Raw genomic sequence first — 25,301 nt, 5'->3', positions numbered from 1 at the left:
TCTCCATTTTAAAATAATTTGCCATCTATTTCTTGATCTCGCAGTGATTTATCGTGTTATTTATAATATACAAATTCATGTTGCATCCAAAAACTGAAACATTCTCAAGGGCAGCGCTAAGTTCTTTACAACAACGTTTCAAAGACCAGGCCCTTCCAACACACCTCAAGAGGCAGCAGGCAATAAAGTAGGAATTGGTATGACATTTGAAAAATGCTGTCTTCAAGTATTTGAGGAAGTCTGTTTCACTTGTGGAAACACATCAACTTAATATATAGCAGAAATTATGGAAAATGAAAAACTTTGTTTAAAAGACTATTTCTTTTCACTACATTTTGCTGTCAATCATACTAACTTGCTGTTAAAAAAAAAAAGTGGAAGAGATCCAGATGTATTCAGGCAGAGATTGCCACTTAAAACCCATTGTAAAGATTTATGCAGCATTTACCTTCATGCAAGCGGGTAGTTTCATTAATATTGGTTACAGCTGAGTTGAATATTTAGCACAAGTCCATGTTTATGTAGTATCACAGACAGCTATATGAGATAAAAATTATTTTAAATATTGAGATTCACCAGAGAACAGGTCTGTAGTGCTGTAAATGGTTATGAAATGCAAGCAGTAAAACCAATACCCAACAGAGACTTCTTCCCTGGGCCTATAGCCAGCAAATCGTCTCCCTCCTAGCTCACTTTCTCTTGTTTTCTGATGAGTGTAATCACACCAACTACAGCAGAGCTTGTACCAATCTATACTGATGAATATATACTTAATCTACAACATGTGTACTCATATAGAAAGGAGGAATGGATTAGATTCAGTGCATATGCTTTCAACAATGTGTAGTTCCAACTTACTAAGTATAAATTAAAAGTTAAAAAACACCTGAAAAGGAAACGGGGCAATCATATCAACAAGGAAGTGAAACTGTGTTCACTATTGTACTCCTTAGTAAACATGTACATTTTGAAAATCATTGGTCACTTGAGTGAGCAGATTGCCTGCTTGTAACAAGCTAAATAAGCATACTTTTTTGTTTCTAGTAGCTATCCTTCATTTTCTGAATGCTCAAGATAGAAACAGCAATACCTTTAATATACAAATTAGAGTATAAAACTTTCTAACACTTTCAACTAGGCTTCCTCATTCATCTTCATAAATTATCAACTAATTATCAACAGAATGAATTATGCATTAGATTTTGCAGGGGTAACAGTAACTGGTATTGCAACAGTTGAGGTTAATGAGTAGACTGGGCTATGCGAGAACTGAACAGTGGAGCTCTACCTCTCTTAACAGTTCAATAATTATCACATGATATTGATCTCACTTGCTACATCATTTGAACACAACGAAGTCTATTAACCTAATAATAGTAGTATGATACTGTCCCCTGTACTGAAAACAAACTGAAAATTTCCTAGGAAGTGTCTCAGTTCTTAACAGTTCCCAAGAGCGGGGTTTTTTTCTTGCTTGTTTCCTTTAAGGAAACTGTTTCATACCACTCTACTTGGCTTTCCAGTAATTTAGCATTGAAAATCTGCTGCTTAATTATAAATGAAAGAACTTCTTTTGGTAGAAACAGAAGAATCAGTATCCACAACAATTCCTGACAATAGTTTTGAATTGTGAGCTTAGAAAGCTTGCAGTACAAACGTCAGTCTGAAAAACAACGTAGCGTGCATCGTTTGCTAGATCGGAAAGGAAGAGCTTGGACGACTTTGCGAAAAAGGAGTATTGGTGTTCATTTCTAACATAGCTTGCTTCTTGCATCGTATGTTATTTAATTTCCATAGCAACCCACAGGAGCAAGAAGCCAGCATTTTCAGAGAAATCTGAATTGATAAAATCCACAAAAGAGAAACCACGATAGACTAGGAATAGTACAGAAAATAAAGTCAGGGAAATTCTATGTCACCAGACACTCAAAGTTACTAAAAAGCTGTATCAGATTTCCACAAGTTATAAGCATCCTATGAAGTACTCACTGCCAATGTTTAGGCCATGATCTTTATAGAATAATAACCCCAAACCTGATAAATAGCACACATCAATACTCTAAATGATTACTGAAAAGTCAACTTTGCTCTCAAATCTTTCCATCAGTACCTAAACCCGAGGAAAAAAAAAAAGTAAACAAAACCCCAAAACCAACTCACCATCAGCAGAAACTCTCAGCATACTTGTAGTAAAATGAATGGCTTTTAATTCTCAATAATGATGTTAGCAATAATCGGTTATTATCTGCTGATACTGGACTTGCACCTCTGCTTGATGATTTTTCCGGGGGAGGGGGGGGGGGGGGGGGGGGGGAGACGACGACTAAGTCTAGAAAGAAGGGCAGTTATATTTTATAAATACAGATGACATCATGTAAGCCATCATATTTGTCAGCTGTTGGGAACAGCCATAGAAAATGCCGATTTGTGAGAAAAGTATATTTTCCAAAGTGCTAAGAAGGAAACTATACCATTTGTTCAGTGTGGCTTAGAAACCTTATCTGGTACTGTACAATTTGTCCAAGGTTACAGAAAAAAAAAAAAATAATTGCCTAAATAAGGTTGACAGCCGTTTATGTTTCAAATGCTTTTAAGGGCAAAACCGACCAGCGTTACTGAAAGTTTGGAACAAGATGCTATAACATCATATTGACGGTTCGCAGCGGATTTACACCTTAAGCGAAAGCAAGCCTCTGAGAAAAAGAAGGTAGTCTCCTCGTCAAAGTAAATCACTTCTAGAAACACTGAAAATAAAAAGCGCCAGACGCATGCTTTATGACCACCACGTGGATACCCCGCGTTACCTCTGAGGTGCACAGGTGGACAGGTGACAGGGCGCACCCTCGCAGCCCAGTTTGGCTTCAGGTGCGTAAATGCTTAGCGAACGTTACGCTGTCTAAAAGCTGTACCGGAAAGCTACATCCGTGGATTTTATCCCGTCCAGCCACAAGACAGCTCACAGCCGTCCCTTTTTTTTTTTTTTTTTTTTGGCTATTACTCGCAAGATGAAAGGAATTGCACCACCAGACAACGCCATCACCCCCTTAACCCCTCGGCGGTTTTCTCGCTACCGCGCAGCCCAGCTCGACTACAGCGGAGAAGCAGGCGTTTACCTGTGTGAAGAGACCCCGTGATGAGCCTGAGCAGGTACTGGGCAAATTTCAGTATTTCACGCTTACACCGCTTCCTGCAGCCGCTCATCGTAGGCGGGACGGTATTCCTCCCAGAGGGGCCGCAACACTTCGCCGATGCCGAGAGCCGGCTCCGCCGCCAAACTTCTGGGGCGCTCCAGAGCCTCCCGCCGGCCGAGCCAGCCCCCTCCGACCTACCCCGGCGGCGGGTCAGCGGCGCGGGGCGCGGGCGCAGCGGCGTGGGCGCAGCCACACGGCGCAGCCACCGCCACGGCCACCGCCGCCGCCGCCGCCGCCGCCCCCGCCCCCGCCCCCGCCGCGGCCGGACCCGCCGGCAGGCGCTGCCCGCGCGCGGCTCCGCGGGCGCGCAGCCCGGCGGGGTGGGGCGGGGCGGGGCGGGGCCGCGCAGCCCACCCCGCGCAGGGCAGGGCAGGCGCCGGCACCCGGGGGCGCCGGGTCCGTCCTCCCCCGTGAATCAGCACGAGGCAAGCGGGGCGGGCGCAGCACCCCCCTCCATCTCCGCGTTACCGAGGGGAGGCGGGAGGCGGGAGGCGGGGGGGAACCCCAGCGGGCGGCAGAGGGCCGAGCCGTGAGGCAGCATCCCGGTGGCAGCCGTTGCACCAAGGTGCTCAAGGTCGGAGCAGGGGACCGCCTCGCCCGCGTCTCACCTGCGGGAGTGACATCAGGCGCTGAGCTGGGGCGGGGGGGTGGGGGGTGGGGGTCACCGGGGGATGGGGGGGTCACCGGGGGATGGGGGGCTGTTCCCCACCGCCTTAACTTTTGCCCCTCGGCCGCAGGACCGTAGCCTGCTGAAGGTCGGGGAGAGCCCGGGCCGCTGCACAGCTGTCCAGAAGGAGTAGAGCAAGAGGAGCCCAAGAGCTCGCCCTGCCCTCCAGCCCACGGACCGGGGGCAGCCGGGAAGAAGCTGGCTCCGGCACAGCTAACGTTGCGTGGGTAAAGTCTCTTGAGGAAGCTACGTGCATTCCTCGCTGGTCCCTTACAAATTCATCCTTTTCCATCCCGCGCGAGAAGCGTTTCTTATTAATGAAAAGGATCTGCTGAAGTCTTTATCCATGACCAAAGAACCCAAAGAGTCTGTTTTCATCTCCCGTGGAGTACTTCCCTGTACTACATGAACACAGAGGACAAATCTATTGCATTAGATGGTGATGCAATACGGAATGCCTAATACAGTTAAAAGAAGACAAAGAACCCATTAAGGAAAAGCTTAACGGAGGAAAATCACTGTCTGATCTAATTTTAACGACAGCATTGACCTTAAAACATTTTGGTGAATGCCTTTAAAAAATCGTAACCAACACAAATACACATCTTCAAGCTATGCTTTGTATTATGCACTGGGCAGAGATAAACACATTACGGACACAATACATCAAAGCGATACCAAAGTTGCAGTTAGATGACATAGTTTCTGGGTCTGCTATCCAAAACACAAGCATGCTCTCATATGCTTCCAGTGAGGCTACACAGTTAATGGAAAGAACCAAAATGAAATAGCTCCCAGAAGCCCCCTGTTTAGCCCCGTGAAGGGTTTAGCCTGAGAAGGAACTGGGTGAGCTTTTACAGTATCTCGTGTTTACATCCCTTCCTACAGCCACGCATCTTAAGCAGTAACTATTTCCTGTGTCTTTTCAGAAAAACTCTGGCAAGAAGAGTTTGAAAAAAAAAAAAAAAACCAAAAAAACAAAACACCACAGCAAAATCATCAAGTTTTGAGGCATTAGAGATTGCAGTATGCCTTACCAGTTTCTAAACGCCTCTGGTCTCTGAAAAGGAAATTGCTTAAATAGCTGGCAGAGGTGAAGAGATACTGAAAACAGAAGTGAGTATCTCTTCTTTATAAGAGGACAGAAGAGGCCAATGCAAATGGTTCTTAGCTGGAGTCCTTGACCTTCTTAATCTTTTGACATTTTTATTTGCTTTATACAAGTTTCATTAGCAGTGTTATTCAAAATAAAGAACTGAAATGCTGGTTTTCTAAAGCCTTACGTAAGCATGTATCACTAACACCATGTTTTGTTGATGGTGCTGTCCCCGTACCCATCCTTCCCCCGCCCCCCCCCCCCCCTCCCGGACAAAGCTACATCAGCTATGACACTTGTTCCTAAACCTTTTACATTTCAACACATCAATAACAGTTATTGCTACCTAGAAAAGACTTCATGAAAGGTTTCTGACCATTTTCAATACAAGGATCTTGACAAACAGTGGAGTATTTGGATAGAATTGGATCCGAAGCTAGCTCCCAATATTTCTCTGCTCAACAGAAAAGGCTGACTAATCTTTAGACCAAAGCTGCTTACTCCAAATCAAAAGAACACATCAGGGAAAACAGGACAGGAAAATCAGAATGAAAAACTGTAATAAAACCATCATGGTTTTGTTAACAAATATATTATAGTGAAACAATATGAAGGACAGTTGGAGAGTATCAACTTCTATATAATAGTAATGTACTTTTTTTTTTATTTTTTTTTTTTTTTAAATTGATGGGACACACTGAAGGCCTCAGTCAGAACCAGCCTCTTTGCACTGAAGTATATAAACACTTTTTATATCTATAAGCTACGTCCACCCCTAATAATTCACAATCTGTGACTTAAATCTGAACTAAAACCTATTAAAAAAAAAAAAAAAGAAAATTCCTATTAATGTCAGATGGATCTGGATCAATTCCTGTAAGTTCTGACTTTGGAATCGGGTACTTGGAAATCAGGGTTTAAAAGCCATTATTTAAGTACAATGGGGAAGGAATAAAATGCACACACACAAAACAAAAGAGTTTTTCAGACATTAGGAAAAGTAAATGGAAGGAAAAGTAAACATTGTTTGTAAACTCCTGGATTTTCAAATTGTTTTACCCAGTCCAGCTGACAGGCTCCCAGAATAATATGAAACACAAGGTTATTTTGTTTTGAAGTACTTGGAAGTCATGAAATGACTGTGGAAGAAACATATGCTTTTTTTTTTTTTTTTAAAGACTGTCCATAATAACAGTCCAGTTTACATGCAAAATGGAAAAGCTTCCCTGAATGTACAAAGTGTACCATAGAGCTGTTAAGACAAATTAATTGATAATAATAAAATATTTTCTTCCTTCGAGGATTTCTAAAAAAATCTACAAGAAAATCTTAAAAATCTTTGTCACCATGGCAAGAAAACGATCAATTTATGAAATTCAGTTCTATTCCATCCATTAGATGTAGTTCCGCATGCATGTTTTTAGAGCTTTAGTTAGGGTCTATGCACCAGGCCCACATGTTGGCAACTGAAGTGCACCCTAACCACATACAGGAGGGGGGTATACACTGATGTAGCTTTAGTCTCACACTACAAAAGACAAAACTACACAAATCTTGTAGTTCAGAGCTGGTCAGTATTAGCAGGTATGTAATCAGTATTTCTTTTCTTGTTCCTGTATAGGAATAGCATTTCACTATAAAAGAAACCAAAACAATCAAAACCAAAGCAGAAATCGATTAACAGCAATAGGAAAACATGTTTTAAAATAAGTAAGGAAAAAACGCCCTGATATTTATATTGCATAGGCTGCTGGGACAAGCTAGTCTAATCTTCCTTCAAAGAAAAATCGTAAGCCCAAATGCGCTGCCTGTCTCAGAACACAACATTGCGATGGCCTGTGTGAGAGACTGAAAGAGTTAATGTCTCAAACATTGTGGTGGGGCAAGTTCTGCTTGAAGACAAACCCTGCACAGCAAGGAACCGAGGTGAAAAGCCCACCAGCTCAGACATCAGCAACAGGAGGGGGAGGGCGTGCTGGGGGGTGCGCAGGTCCCTGTTCTGATAAGCTGTTCCGAGACAAAGATCAAACGATGGCCACGTCTGCAGGGAAGGAGAAGTTACTCCCCAAACGACCCCCAAGCCCAAAGGCTCACACACTGCTCATTAGCCTGACGAGTTTGGGTGCCCGCCCAAAGGAGGGACAAGGATGGTAAAAGGGCACCAACTGAAGCCCCGGGTGCGCAAGCCCGCTGGAACTGGACCCCTCGGCTGACTGGACCAACGCTGGACCCAGGATCGGTGAAATCTTTCTCTCTTCCTTTTTCTCTCTCTGTCTTCTTCTCTCTTCCTTTTCCACAATCCCTACACCTCATCCCTTTAAGACACAAAGCGTTGACCAAGTCTGGGACTAGGAGTGGATCCAGCCACCCCTTGGCCTTTCTCTGAGGAGGAGCCTGGAAAGCAAGGGGGTCTGCTCTGAACCTCATCACTCGACGGGAGGGATCTCCTTATTGCCTGAATTGATGTATATGGTTACCACGGGTTACAGGGTTTACAGAAGTAGTCTCATGCCAGTTCCTGTTGTGAGAAACCCCTCGCCTACTATCACACCTCCCCAGTTCAGTTTGCTTCTGTCATGAATAAAATCTTTAACTGATCATTTAGTGTCTTTTAGCCCAAGGGAATTCTGAATTAAACATGACTCCCTGGTCTGTCCAGCCCAGGTTGTGACAACCTGGCATAAAATTATAAGTAATAATGAATTAGCTAGCATTATAATTTCTTTCTGAGAGAGAAAGAGTTACTACATACAGTTTATATTTAATAACAAAACAAAGCAAAACCATCTCTTAAATACTCAAGAAGAAATTAAATTTGGCTGTCATCATATTAAGTAACAATGGCAAAGACTTAACTTGCAAAAAAGCACAGTATAATGGTTTAAGGAGAAAAAAGCCATCACAAATATTTGATGAGAAGAAGAAGCCTGTGCAATAAGGATGACAGCGCATGCCAGATATAAACTTGCTAGTCTGGTAACAAAAAAGCAACAGCGCAAGCTGAAGTGACATATACAGGGCACAAGTTGATTGGCTTATTGGAGACGATTTGCCTTGTATACCTCTTTCATTTGCAGTTGTTATTGAAACTCTCTTCCAACTTCAAAAAAGCAAAATTTCCTCCTGAACTAGCCTGCGCTGTTGACTAGGAGCAAATTGAAATCTTATAACAATTACAAAATCAACTCAATTAGATGCTTCAGCCTCATCAGAAAGGGTGACTGCAGGAAGTCAAGCAGGAGCACTGAAAACCTATACACACAGTTTCCTCACTGTTGACTTCAGCAAGGGCTTTTGTTCTTAATGCAAATGCTGAATTCCACAACTGAACATTTTTATCAGAGGATTTCTAACCTCCTTATTTCAAAGAAGAGAGATAACATTTACAACCTAAGCACATGGCAAGAAACAAACAGATGGGTAGAAACAAACAGATGGGTGAACACAAGGTAACAGCGAGATGTTTACAATCAGCATAATAAACAGCTGCCACAAGTAGATGACCATCATCAGATCTCCTTTCAGTTGCTCCCTGTCTGTCATAAAAGTAAGGGTCTTCCTAAATCACAATCCCTAATGTGTTTATTTTAATAGCACTTCTCTGGACTTCTACTTCTCAACTTGACAGTACTGTGTACCAAGGTGTCCAAAGTTGGCCACCGTTACTCTAAAGCGGATGCAGCAGGATTAGTGTCCTTCATCATAGAAGTCACTGGAAATTGCAGAACTAATCCCAAATTATTCACCATGTCTATGAAAATATCAGCCACCACTTTTAGCCATAGCCAGTGAATAGCAACAAAAATTCTCCTGCACCTCGTTTCCCACATTTAGTCTTAGATATTAACACAAACCAGAGATGGTTATATGCCATCATGTGAGCTGGGGAAGTAGAGATGCAGATATGTGTTCCCTTCCTAACTGATTAGTAGTAACGTGCTAGCTAAATTTACTTAGCTCAAAATGGTTATTGCTCACTGCTGTCTGTCCTGAATGTTATAGCCACAACAAGGGACACAAAACTATTTCCGCTTCGTCCATTCCATATTAAAATGGATGCCTACCTGGGACATGGACATGATCTTGCTCTGTCTTATGTGGGAATAGTAACCCCCCCAGAGCCCAGAACAGATAGTGAGGGGACTGCCAAGGTCCCTGGTTATGAAGACAAACCTTTTTTTTTTTTTTTCTCTTAACCCCTTTATAGCACAATTAAACACTTTCTAGTAGCCCAACTGTTATTTATCCAAATGGCATGCAATGTTTCTTAATGTGGAACAAAAGATAATAAGAAATCTTTATTGTGGACTATGCCACTGAAAATTACTACAGTCTTCCTGCTTTTGTCTATAGTTTTTAACTGCTCCTGAAAGCTTGCTAAGAATAATATTCTCAAAATCAAATAGCCCTATTGCTGTGCTTAAAATAGGACTACAGAGAAATGACTGCTACCTCATGCTGTTTGCATATTATCAACAAATTATACATGTACTCCATTCTAATAGCTAATACCTGCATAAAATAAATTACTTTCATCGCCGTTACAGTTCCAGACTCCATAGGTTCTAACTTAATTTTCTATTGCATTTATGGAGCTTAATAAAACATGGTGACTTAGCCCACCAGAACATAAAACCTTTGACCAGTGTAACAAAAACACTTTAAACATTTGTCTCTATTATTTCTAACTTCCCTGTAACTACCTGCTCTGTCAGAATGCCTTTTTTACCTACTCAGTGTCCTTGAAGCTTACCCCAAGGATTCATTTTCACACAACACTAAGATGATACTGCAGACGGTCAACTAGGAGCTACGGCTGCTTCAACCTCCCACACTTGCCTAATTAAATATTCATCACTCCAGAATGTTGCAGTGTCAAACACGAGCAACTTCCCAGCCTGACCTTCCACAGCCAGCTTGAGGTTTGTGCTGGAGAATAAACAAGACTGGGACTTACCTGCTGAAACATAAAATGGGATAATGCAGTTTTCATGTTGCACATTAAGTTCTGTGCATGCACTGTAAAATTCTCACTGCAGAAGCTAGAGTACTATCTTTTAATGTTCAATATAAATTGACTATCTGTATGCAAAGCTAACTATAAAGCCTACACGGGCAGTGTTATCAATAATCTTTCTACAGAACACTAAAATCTTTTCTTCCTTATTATACAGATCCTGTTTTGTATGTATGGTCGTGTCTTCCAACTTAAAAACCAAACCAATGCTGAGTATTCTCAAAAAAAAAAAAAAAAAAAATCAAAAAAGATTTAGGCATACTACTATCAACAAGCATGTGAGATATTTATTTTTTTTGTGGCTTTGGACTCCTATCTTAGTTTCACATACCCCACTTAGAAGAAATTTGCATTTTGCCTCCAAGACAAAAGAATTCATTAATTCCAAATCTCTCTCCTCTGTGGAAAGACTATATGGAGTTATTATAACTCATTTTAGTTGTACTAGATTCTGCACATATTTACATTTGTATTTAATGAAGAGAAACCTGAACTGAAAAAAAATCAGAAGGAATCAACTTCCCTGCTATAGAAACCATAGCTTTAATAGTGTATAGGTTCCATAGATCTTTCAAGATTTGAGAAAACTAAAACATATCCATATGCAACAAGAATATTGAAAGCTTGCATTTTGACCCAAACAGCTACATTAACCTGTTAAAGAAGAAAAATATATCAGAAATTGGATGTAAACATCTTTTATTTATGCATACTAGGTATGCGGTGTTCTTAAGACCATGAAATAGTGATTGGACCAAATCTATGACAATTCTGTAAGCATAGTAAATGTATACATACAGCTTACGCCAATAACTAAACATATTCATGGGAAGTATGCTTTTGCTCCATATATATATGTAGTGACACATATGTCTGTATATATATTTATATAAAATACACATATGGTTTAAAAAAGTGTGATTTCATAGCTTCAATAATTTATTCAGTCATCTGAGAGAACCTTTTTCATTCTAGGCTTTCCCATAAATGGTCAAAACTTACATTTCATCTTCCCAGTCAAGGGCTTCCTTACAGTTTTCAGTGATTTTCTTTCCCCTGGCATTGTTTGCTAGCCCAAAACAATTGTGGATGCTGTAGAGGTTGCAGATGTGTCTTGATGTCCTAATTAAACTAAAGATTTAAAGGTGCAAATCCTTAAGTCTTCACATCCTTAATCTGGCATGAACTGCAATGCATTTGGGTGAATATACTGCAGCTACTACTTCAGGGAGGAGAAAGATAGAAGACAGGTGCTACAGCCCAAACAGTCCTTCAAAGCCTACATCTTGGTTGAAGTGATTTTTAAACAGCTGTCCTTCATCCAAAATTTCTGTTATTTCACATGAAGTACCAGTGTTGAGAGCAAGTTAAATTACTACACTGCTAGGCCTGTAGTATCTGTCTTTTCCCTCTGAGCAGGGTCCTGCAGATACTGAGAAGAAAAACAGTCTGTCAGCATTCCTATGGGATCCTTCAGTAAAGCTCTTTGGGGAACACGAGCAGTTACTTGTCTACTCCAGATTTTCCAGAACTGGTGTGATTGTAATACTGACCCATAGATCTTCCTCCCACATAATACAGGTGATTAGCTCTCCCAAAGTAAGCAAAATTTAACTTTGACAAATAAGAAATTAATTTTAAATAGAGTTGATCTTACATCTATGGTCTGATAAACCTGAGCTTAACCTTGCTCATGGGTAATAAGAAAGGTTTATACTTGCTCAAAACTCTACCACTGTAAACTAAATATTTTTATTTTTTTTTTTTTTACTCTGCACACTTATTTTCATTCCAGGCAAATTAAAAACACATTCCAAAAGTTATGTTGTGATCATATCTGGTCAACCGGAAATTCATCTAGGTTTCACGCTACAGATAAAGCCTGAAGGAGCTACCCACTCTGTGCTTCAGATAGGAAACAGTGATCAAGGATATAAATTGGAGAGTAAGCATACCCATTTAGCATTGCTGGCCCTGTAAAGGAAACATTTGAGTCTGCATTACGGTCTTCAAGTTTCATACTACATACAGCTGGTAGATCTTGATGGCCTTATTCAATACCTGTGCAGTACCATCATTTGTGTTCCTACCTCTTACCACACATTCTTTTGCAACCATATATACCACCACTTCTCCAAGAAGTATGGCCACAAGTACTTGTGGCTGCCGGCAAGCCTCCCTCATCTGTCCTTCTAATGCTACTTTAAATCAGTCCTTAAGGACCAGAGATGGAAAGAGGCAGAATCAAAGTAAATCTTAAAGATTAAAAGCGGGGAATGGAGCAACCAGGGAATTCAGTCTCACACGTGACTCACTGGCATTAGCGAAAGACAGAATTTTTGGTTCCCCGCTGGGAACACTCAATGGCAGGGCAAGTACTTGGGACCACGTGCTTAAGACCTCAAGAAACTACAGAAGTCGAGTATGAAATCACTGCAGTCTCTTAGTGACAACAGAGTCTAAGATCTGATCAAATAAAGTCCTGAAGCATAAATCCAAATCATTTTCCAACTCACAGCCTGAGAAAGTGAAGTAGTTTTTATTATGACGTCTGCTGTTATAAAGCTACAAGTCAGTGATAATGATGACAACCTGTATATGGTCTAAGCAAGCAAAGGAAAATTTCATTAGTTGGCTGTAAATAAAATTCCAACTCTGAAGCCTAGAACAGGAAGTTAACTGCAAGGCTAGCAACCAGCATTTCTCTCATCTCTGTAGATCAGTACAAAGAACAGTAATTTTTATACAATACGCACACATTTTGTATAATCAGCACTGCTGCTCAGGAACACAAAGATACAGGGGAATACCACTACTTGTTTCTCTCATTGTGAGAAGAAGAAATACTACTAGAAGAAAACAACTCCTAAACACTAGAATAATGATGGTAAACTTTTAAGGTCTTATACAGGAAGGGGTGCATACGAATACTATTTCTATTTAAGCCCTGCAGAAATTTCTTGGTTCATACCAGCTGCTCTGTGTGCCTGGGTATAGAACTTCAGTCACCAAGTAGAAATCATGTTTTATATTACATAAATTATGATTTCAAACTTTTTCCCATCAGAACAGGGCAGATACCTCTACTGCAGACACTGTATTAAAATGGAAGAGATAAGCTCTTCAGCCAAAAAAAAAAAAAAAGATTGTATTAGAGTTATCTTATGTCCAAAGAACTAGATTTAAAAAAAAAAACACCCCACCCTCTACAATTTCCAATACACAGGTAACTTGTCATGTATAAGCATCTTAATTGCAAAGATGCCCTTACCAGTTTTGGTCAATAAAGAATTTACGGTATGTTGTACAGTCTTCATTCTTGTCTCTTGATTGAACTAGGTAATTCCACTCTCCTTAACCAAGCTGCTTTTGATTCAGTAATCACATTTTATCCTACATTATTTTATATTATCATTAGCCAGATGCCCCCATATGATGTCTTCAGAGATGATTCAGGTTGGTCACATCTTAATAGCTTACCTTTTTTGTTTGCCACCCAAGAAAAAAAAAATAGGAGGTGGAGATAAATGCGTTATAGACGTTTTAACCAGTTGATTTTCTCTGAAGGCAAAATGTTTATTGGAAAACACCCATACAATTTCCTCACTTTTTTAATATTAATGTTTCCAACTAATATATTGCTTTGGCTTCCCCAGGAACATTCCATCTTTTGAGACACAAACCAAGGGGGGAAAAAACATAAAACACAAAAAACATAGAAGTGGTTTGTGTGGCACTCTGCCTTGAAAATGATTTATGAAAGTAGAATAGTACCAATGGGAGAACACCTTATTTCAAAGCATCCTACGGTCTCAGGGAAGATTACGATACTATCTAGAGAAGGATGATACCCAAGGAAAACTACTTCTGAAGGTCTCTAGTCAGGAATCTCTTGCTCTATGGAATCTCATATCAACACAAACCGTTAATACTGCAATTTGAGTAACAACTTTTTTGTATTCTGTTTACACTATTAATATTTTTAATAAGCTGAAAATAAACCCATGGATCTGTAAATACATGGATCAGTTATAGATACACAGCATGTTACCCCTCTGTCTGTAACAACATTTTATGCATAGCACCTTCTGTTACCACAAGAAGGTGTTTGCAGTTTGCTTTCCTTCCAGTGGCTTTTTACAGATAGGCGTCCTCATGGTCTAACCACTTTCATCATTTAGGGGCAGTGCCAATTTCTGAACTTGCTCAGCAGTATAAAAACAACTTCCCAGAACTGCACCCACTCTGAACTTGCAGTTCACACTGGTCACCAGAGTACACATACTTGCCCACAGACAAAGACTGCAAGAAGCAAATGAATTTTTACTTTAGATCATGCAAGACATTCCTACATCTGAAGTAGTAAAGGTATCTGAATGATACCTTAAATGTCATGTTTCTACACGACTCCTTTGTTCTTTAGGGTAAATCGGGCTGGGCTCTTCCTCTGCCTCATCCTGAACCTCCTGCCCTGGTTTCTCTTCCAGAACACAGACTTTCAGAGCCATTCCCACTCCTTGCAACACAGAGCTAGTTTACTTCAGTTGACACGTCCAGGCTTCATTTACTTCTCTGAAGAGAAGTTAAAAAAGAAAGCATTTTTATCTGGTCCTTTACTGATAATCTATCACATAATTATTACCATCCAATATTTAAACTAATAAAATCTGGTTTGCCAAGAACAATTGTGTTTCCTTTTCCAGCAGTGCTTTATTTAAAAAGGTGATCAAATTTTAATGACCCTCTTTTGTTAGCTTAAGCCAAGTGCAAAAATTCCTCTTGTCACTTCCCTTGGTTTTGAAGGGTATCAGCAATGTTATCCATTTTAAATGGCACAAAGCTTTTGGTGGTGAAAATTAAAGTATTTTACTTTTAAAAGAGATGATAAAAGTTGTAGTAAAAATGCTACAGCAAACAAAAGTATAAGCAATCAAATACTTAAGGCCAAGACATTTTTCCAACAAAAACGTTAAGGACCCTTTGGAAAGCAACACTGAACCCTTAGTGTTTTCCTAGAGATTTTATCTTGTTCTATATGAGAAAAACTTACTCTAATCTGCATTTAAGGCTGGGGAGGAAGGTCAAAGCCTAGCCATTATTATTTGTTTTTGTAAACATGCGCAGAATCTGGGAACTCTAATTCTAACAAAAACCACTTTGTGAACCCCAGGATTGCAAGAATAATCCATGTTGCATAAAATGTGATTTTTAAAATGGCTGGGACTATATGTCTGAGGCTAGTAAAAAAACCCACCTTGAAATAATATGCACACTGTCTCAGCTATCAGAAAGCACACATCAGCATAATGCTTTAAAAATTCAATAAAACTACAGCTGATGTCCTTCGCATAAAAGAAGACAACTTTCTGCTGAATGTCAGAGACAAAAGTTGCCCTATAAAATTTTTGCTTTCCAAAAATTCATTGGCAAGACAAATTTTTATTGTCATTCTTGCAATTTGTGAAACTAAAATGCATATTTCTTTCCTTTATGCACAGTATAGCCAGATTTGCCTTCTATTCTAGGTTTTAAATAGCTTCTCATCTTTTAAAATTATAACAATTTTAAATAGATGCAATATAAGTACTGCTCTTACTGGTACTTTGAGAATTGGCTTCCTCTATCACTTTGAAGAAGAGACCGTAAGTTACTTCCTGCCTTTTTTTTTTTTTTTTTTCTCCTTTTTTTGATAACTCAGTGGGCAAGTTTAATGGGAGAATGACATGCAAAAGGTAATCATAAAAAAAATAAATGGTGTTACTCTATCTGTAGAGCTGCATATAGAAGTGAGTGATGGAACAACAACAACAAAAAAAAACTTGACAAGTTTTGGGGGGGTTTCATGGTTTGGGTTTGTTTTGGGTTTTTTCCCCCTCTTTGCCTGTAAGAGACTGGAAGTGACAACCTACTAACCAGGAAACATGATGTGATAGGTTTCTAAATTTGAGGGCAAAGTGGCAGAGCTTCAGCATCACACTGAGAACAGAAAGGCCAACCAGAAAAGCATGGCTGGAACATTTAACAGAGCTTCATAAATGTCTGTTTTCTCTGATAAAGGTTCTCATTGCCATCACAATACCATTCCTTCTCTGGTTGCAAATTATTAGTCTTTATTGTGTTATTTGCCATTAAAACCAGCATCCGCTCAATCTGAGCTTCTGGAGGTCTGAAGCCCTGTTTGTCTGCTGTTGATCTTGACTCACAGTCACAAACCACTGCTTCCGTGGCCATTGGCTCCAAGGCACAGAAATGAAATGCTTGTCAACATCTCATACAGAAGCTTGTGGGGAAACAACAAACAAAACAACAAAAAAATCACCTTCTGTTCCTGCTGTAACTAGAGAGAAAGGCCCAAACTTTAAGCCTATTACACCAAGAACATAGGTATTATTGAGATTATTTCCTCCAAAATCCCAACAATGATTAGACCACCAGCTCCACAACAATCTATAAACACAAGCAGAGCCTGAAGCATTGAGTTGTAGAGATAGAAATCCTGGCATTTGAGTCCAGAAAAATTAAATTAGAAACACAGGATTGGAAAGGACTGTCTGGGCTATACACCCTCGATTGTGCTGAAAATGACTTGGATCTCATTTTACGCCAAACCATTTGGTGTAACTTGTTCCAGACCAATTTCCAATTACTGCCATACAGCTGAGTCTTGCTCCTTGCTGCTGAATTTAGGTGGAGCACTCCCTACCTCTCTCCCAACCCTTCTTATCACTACCTCCGAGTTCAGCCCCAGACCTGTAGGGAAAAGGAGACAGGGGGAGACCATTCTCTTCTGCGCTTCTCCTCCCCATCCAGGTTTTGACTGAAAGCCTGTGGCCAAAAGCGAAAGCACCTAGATCTGCAGCAGAGTACTTTATCCATGATACAGATATACGAGGCAAACATGTCAGCTTTTCTCCCTCCTCCCCCCCCTTTTATTTTTAAGAGGGTTTCTATGAAGAAAAATTGCACATTAAGAGCATGGAAGGCTCTGTAAGAGAGGAGTTGGTGTTTCCCATTACATGACAGAATGGTCGCAAGCTACTGGAACAGAGTATCGTAATTGACAATATATCATGAGTGATCCCAGAATTATTTCCCAAGTGTGTTATGCAAGAACTTATGCCAGCTTCAAAAGAACAGAATGGAAGTCCAGGGTAGACATCATTTATTGAAATTGCATAAAACAGATATGTAAAGATAACTGTGAAGCGGGGACAGGAGGGAGTAGGAACCAAAACAAACAAACAAAAAACCTCAACAGTGATTACAAGACTGTGACCAATACAGAAATGAAATTCCAAGTCTCGCGAGACAGCCATGGAGACATGGAAGTTCTCACTTCACATGTACTAGTTATAGCATTTAAAAATTGGGTGCCAAGGAGAGCAAGTCCATCAGATAAGACAAGACAGAGTACTGCTTTGAAAGGAACAACTTCTTCTTATATCTTATTGTGCTTTATCTTGTTCTGTCTAGCCTGTGGAGAACGAAAGACGCTTATGCTGTTCAAAGCATTCTGATTTTAGTTTCATTTTTCTAAACTGCAATAAATGCAATTTTATTTAAGCCTATAGTAGTCTAGCAAATCTTATATGTACTTCAAAAATTGAGGAGAACCTGAGAAGTAAGCATGAATGCTGATGTGTAAACTTTGCAAATTACATTCCAGCCTATGACGAACACAAGGAAGGAAACCAAGGAGTAGCAAGAAGGTGACAAGTGAAGACATACTGGACACACTCTGAAGCCAAGTCTCCGAACACAGTGTTATAAGAAACAGCTGATGTAAAGAGAAGACAAGAGATAAAAATTCATGCAACTTAGTTTAATGTTGCAGGTCCAAGACTTTTTTTCCTGAGCATTTTAAGTTAGAATCCCATTTCAGATTTCTTTTAAATGAATCTGTCATAGTTCACAATTTATATTAGCTCAATTAGATCATCCTATTCCCTCGGGATCCTATTCCTACTGAGAACAACAGATGCCTTCAATATTCAGCCTTGTTCTTTTATGTTTGTGTCTCTCATAGGGCAAATATTCCCATATTTTAGGGGAAGTATATAAAGCAAGAAAATGAAATGATGTCTCAAGAGACATTCCAGGTATTAAACTGCAGTTAATTCCAAATTAGAGTGAAACATTTAACAGCTGAAGGCAAAATTCCCATTTGGTAAAGCCTCAGGGACTTGCTACCTGTCCTTGATTTTACTGTTCCCCAGAGCTACTGTGGCATGTGAAAAATGTTTATAATGATAACCTATCAAAGTATTCTTTTTTTGGTCACTGTAAGTAAAAAAAATCAGTATCAACAGGTTCTTGAGAAACATTTGACAAAATACCATATTCTGATATAACAATCCTCTCTACAACTTCCATATGTTCTTAGCTACAAATTGAATTGTTACTCATCATTCCACCCGAGTTTGATATTCCTTTACACCTCTGTAACATAACACAGAAGAAACTTGCTGTAAGAGACATCTGGCAATCTGATTCATCCTGTCTAGTTACCCAGATTTCCACTTATCACCAATTTAATCCAATACTCCAGCCTTTCTTCAGCACTGCAGACTTTCCTCAGCTCCTCTGACCTCTCTCCAGCATACTGAACCTCACTGATTTTCAGTTCTCACCACCTAGCCATTTCACTGCCTCTCCCCAAGCAATATTCAAAGCCTTTCCAGAATGTTTTCTTCTCAGATAAGTATCCCAATGCAGTCTATTACTCTTTGATACATGCATAGGTTTTTTTGGTAGTGACAAAAAAAAAAAAAAAAAAGTTGGTAATTTGATAGTCTGCTTTGATCAATTTGTATAAAACACTAAAGAATACACACAATTTGTGGAGTAGCTAGAACAACTTCCTATACTTTAGGACATGGGCACGATTAACAGATTGTTATCCTTGTATATTCCTGTATCTGTAACATCTGCATAGATCCCTTAAGCATATGGGTGAAGGAAGCAGAAGGGTATGTCTGTAGGCTTCACTGGGACAGAGAATGATCAAAAAAGCATGTTCATGAAAAACTGAGTTTGTGATTAGAGACTCAAGCCAAGGCTAGAAAATGAAGCTCACATGGAAACAAAGTTTCATTGCCTTCATAGACATACAGAAATTCATTACTGCAAGGAGAAACTAAGTAACTTAAATCAAATATAACCTTCCACAAACCTCAGCATGCATCAGATCTTAAAGATCAGTTCTTGAATCAGCATGAGTATCTACGCATTATCAGTGCTCTTTGCAAGCTTCTTTCCCTCTGGGGAATTTTCTGGTAGAAATATTAAATTCAGAGATAATTTTTACCTCCATCCTTCCTTTGACATTTACAACACTTTAGGAATGCATTTGCTCTTCAAGGATATTTTCATCTATTAAAGAATATTTATGAGTGCTGCTTCAAAGAAAACTACTGGAATGAGAAGTCAAGCAAAAACAGAGACTGAAGATTTGCATTTGCAACTATTTATACATTAGCTCCTAGCAAGACAAAAAGCAACAACTAAAATGTATTAAAAACTTGAGTTAAAAAATATATATATATCAGTTCATGAATTGCATTCTCTTACCTGTTCAGTGTTTCAAAGTTTGATACCAAAGTACACCTAGAGAACACATAAAAAGCTTAAGATACTACTACAATTTTAGTGGAAGTTCGTTCACAAATCAATTAAATTGAGGGCAACTAAAAAGAGATTAAAAAAAAATAGAGTTACAAGTTAAAAAGCTTGGGTTTGTTCTGCTGAAATTCAGTGCTGTTCTATGTAAATCTGTGACTAATGATTTTGAGAAGCAAAGATATTATGTGATTTCACAAAAGCCTCGGAACTAATTGAGAAGGTTTATAAATGTTGCCATTCATATGGATCACTAGCATACACCTCCAGACTAGAACTGCCCTTTAAAATGCTAAATTCAATAAACGGTTCGTACTCTGGAAGTCAGGGCAGCATCTGAAGTTTCGGTTTAGAGGGCATTGCATAGTTGCATGCAGATCCCCAAGCCTCGGAAACCAGATGGATCATCTGATGATAGTGTCCAAAAATTCTACTTCATTCACTCCGATTCTTGTCACAAAAGTTTGATATCCTTGAACCGTTAATAGGCTGACGTTGGGGCTCTGAGGTGTTTGCCTCACCTGTTGGTCCCAGGCAAGTGAACATTAAGTACTAAAGAGACAGGTTGTGTTTTCAAGAAAAAATAGGGGAATTACTTTTATTTAAAACCCAGAGCCCAATCTTGCCATTGTTAGCAGTACCATACTGCACTTACTTTTTTCCAAAAAAATAATTGCACAAAAGAGAGCTGCTTTCCATGCAAGACTGCACTCGTTAAAAGTTTGGGCAGAAAAATCAGGCTTCTAAAAACACCATCTGTGCATATATGCACATACCTCCTTTGAAGACAATCAGAAATTACAAATGTTCAGCTTTTTTTGGAAAGGGAGGGGAAATCAAGCAAATGCTTCTGTGTACTTGTAGATATTTATATAAGGGTTTAAGAGTTGAATACAAAGCACTCATTTTGAAAGCTTTCATGAAGAGTATCCTAGAGAGTAACAAGATAAATACACAAATTACTAAAATGGGAGTCACATTTATCTAACTATTTCTGGTGAAGCTTAGAAGCCAATGGGGATGAAAAGAGCATATTTGGCTTACTTAATTGACTTGGAAGATAGCAATATTTGTATCATGAAACGCAGCAGCTTTCTGAACAGTTGGTGCGCTGACATTTTAATGCCAACCCTAAGAACACTGTTTCCATCGATGACATTTCTAGGGAAATTGTTACAACTTCACACATTCAGAGGCAGATACAGTCAGTTGTTCCCCAAGTACAGAATTCCCTTATAAAAACCAAATATAATTGAAAAAGTGATATATTATAAAAGTCTTTGTCAGAAACCTCCAGTGAATGATTATTCATAACAGTTTTTACTACAGCTCAGAAGGCAACGCTATTTTCAGTCAACCTAGACTTTGACATCATCCAATTAAAACAGCATTAAATATCACAAGTCTTCTAATTAATGATATCCTTTATTTATCAACGACATCAAAATTGCACTGTCCCCAAAGAATGGCCTGCTCTCACGATTTTTATTTAGATAATATTTGCTTTGCTAAGATTTGAATTTAAGAAATTGCTGAAATGTCCTTCGTTTTTATAAAATGTGTTGTGCTTTTATTTTGATAAACAGCATTTTTGGAACTTTGCAGTCATAAATCTGTAAGTGTTCTAGGTACTTTTATGCAATAGGAAGCCTTTGATTTCCTTATCTAGCACAATTATTTTCTTTGTAGCAATCAGAAGTCCACTAAGTACTTTGCAAGTATAATGGCTTTTAATGAATCTCACAGAAATGAAAAAACTTACAGAACTCAGGCACTGAAGACAAAGATGCATGAGAAGACTAATATATCTGTTTATTTTGTTGTATTTGTATTCAAGATGTAGTGGCTTACTCATATCTGAATCAATTTTCCAATATAGTCAAAACGATGTGGAAAGTCCTGCTAGTGCCAACTACAATGAGGGTTTAACCCTGTTTATTACCAGGGGAGATTAAACAGTACATTTCAGGTTACAGATGGCAAGGACCTGAACAACTTCTGGCATCTTTGAGCAAACATCTATCAGTCTTATTAATCAGTTACATTTTCTGGAGGTAGTCTAGTGCACCGTGTATTTTTCAAACATAAAAACAAGGGGAGAATTACCCCGTCTGAAGAATTTATATTCCTGGAGTGTCAAAACAGACAAATTTGACTTAAGAGAAAGCAAATAAGCACATAAGACCAAGTGAATTTAGGTATTTTGTGTGATAAAATGAGGTCATGTGTATGGTACTGTAAAAGCAAAAGACCTTTGCTATCCCAGACACCCAAGCAGCCAGTAGTCCCAAATTGCTATCATGCCATTACCTGTACCAATAATGACAGGTATTTGACCTATGAATCATTTTTAACAAGCATTATACTCTCTGCAGCATCACAAGACATTTTAAAGAAAGCTAGATAAAGCAAAGGTAGAAAACACTTAAAGCCACAGAAACACTCCTGTATTCTAGAAAGAGGGAACTACAGACAGAATCCAATCCAAAAGATATATATGAAAGATTGATGAGGAATAAAACAATTAGATCTCAGGCTAGTGCTATTGTCTTAATTTACAAAGAGAAAGCAGTTAACATGAAAAGTATTTTTGAGAATGTTTCAGCAAATTAAAGTTTTATGCCTCTAAAAATTTGTGCGTGTGAGAGTTTAAAAGATTTTACTCAAATTCTAGTAATCTTTTAGTAAGCCAAAAAATCAAGAGTTCAAACAATATGGATGACATATTAGAAGATTTGGGGTTTTGGGGTGATATCTGTTCTTGAAATGTTTTTCATTTTCTTCTGCGAGACACAGGTATGACCAGACTGTTTTAAAGGTTAGATTTCAAATTCTTCTAGCTGTACCAGTCAGAGAGAATCAGGGTAAGTAATTTCATTAAAGAAATAAATTACCTATAATTTACAATTTGCTCTCCATTTCTATGTTTCTATATTATAGAATATTTGCATTTTAAAGGCCAAATCTTAAATTCTTAGGTCAGCAAAAATCCCAGCATTGATAGAGGTGATTTTGGTCCCATATGAGCTTCAGGCAACATATGCATAGCTATAGAAGTTGTGTAGTTCTCCTGGAAATAATCCAGAATTATCTTCCCTTATGCCAGTAAAGCTAAATTACTGACAATTAAATTAATTGGTATTTCAGTATATAAATATCAGGAAACTAAATTTCTAACAACCACCTTAGTTTTTGAGAATATATTTTGAGGAAAATTAGTTGCCTGTAAAATTTTCTACTACTAACAAAAAAAAAAAATCAGTCTGATTTTACACCTGTACAATTCACTTAAAGGAGAAAGTATGCTTTTAGACACAACCTCAGCAAAGCCACAGCTTTTAAGGAAATATGACTTTAGTAATAAGTGTCATCAACTATCAGAGGTAGACACTGTGACAAGCTCCAGGAAAGGGCACTGCTAAAGGCTTGTGTTACTTTTTATGTACCATCACCCAACTGTTGTTAAGGAAATTCAATTACAAATTGAAGGGTCATTTATCCAAATTATTCAGTGCTACAAAGAAATCCGACATGCAAACAATTTAGATAAGGAATCCTAGTGATCTAGTACCCCAAATTATCTGCAATTTGTCACTTGGATTCTACTTTTAAAAGTAAGCCTTCACTGCCCTTAGAAAAAATAATCCCATTCAATGCACACTAAAAACTACAGTAGCTGATGAAAAACATATAAGTTTTTATATGTCTTGGTATCTGTCAGAATGTTTCCCCATGTAAATACTGTAAAAAAAGATAATTTTTTGAAAGGTGAATACTGTAACTTGCACTAACACTATATATTGGGTGTTCCCTCTGACAAATAATTTTTCCACCGTAAGTATGTATATTTGTATATATAGTCATCTCTATATACACACAGAGACACATAAATGCCCTCAACAGAGCATAAAATCCCCTCAACAATTTTATGCCACCACAGGGATCACCCTGGACAGGTTGGGCTCAGGAATAATCTCTCCCGAGGAAGGGAGCAGAGAAGGGCCAGCAAATGCTTTGAGCAGGCAGTTAGAGGAGATGACGCCAGACATACCTTCCAGCCTAAATTATGTGTTGGCTTTTGGATGCTGATGAAGTGATAACAGGGAACAGCATCGGCTAATGACCCAAGCAGCACATGGCAAGCTAAGTGCTGCACGGCACGTCATCTCTTGTCTTTTTTTCCTACTAATTTCTGTTGTGTTATTAATGCAAACAACAATTAAGAGATCAGTTTCCTGTGACCTTTATTTCCGTTGAGGGTCCTCACATGTTCACATTCAAGCATATTCTTAAGTGAACAGAAAAAAAAAAAAATCCAAGTCCTAAATCTGAGGAACTGACCCTATTTGCAAGGAGGGCCGTGTGGATTGTCCAGCTCCCAATTAACAAACGAGTTTCACCATGTCTAGCGCACCCAGGCGACTCATGGCGGGTTGCAAGAGTGACCCAGGCTTGGACTGCCGTGAGGCCCTGTCTCTCTGCAGAGACCACTCACGGGGACCTCTGTAGACACCGTAGTCGCGGGTTGCCTGATAAACCCTAAACTAAACAGGGCGGTGGCTGCACCATGCAAAGAACCAAAACCGGTACTGAGCCTCGAAATCCCTTAACAAATAGTATGCCCGGAGTCTCAATCCAAGCACTATTCGGTTGCCCGAGGAAGCAAGGTAAAAAACAAGCAAACAAAAAGAACTGGAGGGTTTCAGCTTCAGTTTCAAACGACAACCTTGTGTACTCAAACAATCACAGACCAGCAAAGGAAAGATAAGGGGAAACTTCACGCAGATCCACATAATCCATTTAGGCATATATCATAATCCACTCGGACACAGTCATACACACCATTCCACAAGTCAGGGGATAAAACTCCTAAGATTCAGGTGGGAAATGGGGGAGTCACTTCTCCAACTATACAGTTGGCTTGTGAAGGAGACCCTTGCCCTCCTTGATCGGGATGCTGGTCGAGGTAGCTTCCCTGGGATTGAGAGCCCTTACCTGGAGGAGTAAGTGAATATTGGTTATGCTTTAAGTTTGTAAACACATGTGTGCTTGTGGTTGTCTGTGAATCGCTTGTGGTTGTAATAGTGTACTACTCTTGCTCTAAAAATTGCAATAGTGCCTTCCTCCATTGTATCTGTAAAACCTGCAACAGTGGTGTGTTAAGTCTGTAAGAGAAGTTCAAATAAATCATTTGCTTGACCCTTGCAGTTAAGTCTTTTTCTGCCACATTAAGGACATAATTTACTATGACAGTTTATTGGTGAAAATAAGCTGAATATCTAAAGAAAGTCAAGTTTAGTTTTGAAGAATACTTGAAGCCACTTTCACAGTAAAATAAGTATAAAGTACAGTTTTTCTTTTGCAAAAGCTTATATTATGAAAGCATTGAAAATAAAGAATATTAAAGCATAAAATTTTAACTCTTAATTATGTAAGCTCAAGATACCCTGTGTATGCCATTACTTTTCAGGAGCAAATGTTGGAGAAAAACCATTAAGTAAAATCCAAATAACTTTAACAAAGCCTCATCTTGACTCAGAAGTAGGATGTTTATTCATGGATTTTTTTTCTGGCATTTCTCAGTATTAGAACACAAATAAGAAATTATCAGTGGTCCTCAGGAGTCAAGAGAAACTGTAGGAAAGTGATAATCAGTCTTAAAAAGAACTACACTTAATAGTAAATTCTGAAGAGCAAATTTAGTGAGTTATA

The 25,301-nt window shown here is 39.0% G+C and overlaps 1 protein-coding gene across 5 annotated transcripts in view; it reads right to left on the bottom strand.

Annotated features, from left to right (window-relative positions):
• The window catches only part of KCNIP4 (potassium voltage-gated channel interacting protein 4), a 460,551-nt gene that overhangs the window by 346,761 nt on the left and 88,489 nt on the right, over positions 1-25,301 (bottom strand). Inside the window, exon 1 of one of the 5 annotated variants that reach the window (XM_049795564.1) lies at positions 3,114-3,414. The exons of the other annotated variants lie outside the window; for them this stretch is intronic. Within the exon in view, the coding sequence (XP_049651521.1) occupies positions 3,114-3,201 (88 nt within the window). The 5' untranslated portion in view covers positions 3,202-3,414. Of the gene's footprint in view, positions 1-3,113; positions 3,415-25,301 lie in introns of those variants that run through there. 5 annotated transcript variants of the gene reach the window in all.

The sequence above is a fragment of the Accipiter gentilis genome, chromosome 3 (assembly GCF_929443795.1).
Source record: "Accipiter gentilis chromosome 3, bAccGen1.1, whole genome shotgun sequence".
Lineage (NCBI taxonomy): Eukaryota > Metazoa > Chordata > Aves > Accipitriformes > Accipitridae > Astur > Astur gentilis.
Note: the sequence above shows the minus strand (reverse complement) of the source record. Positions and strands in the feature narration are given on the sequence as shown.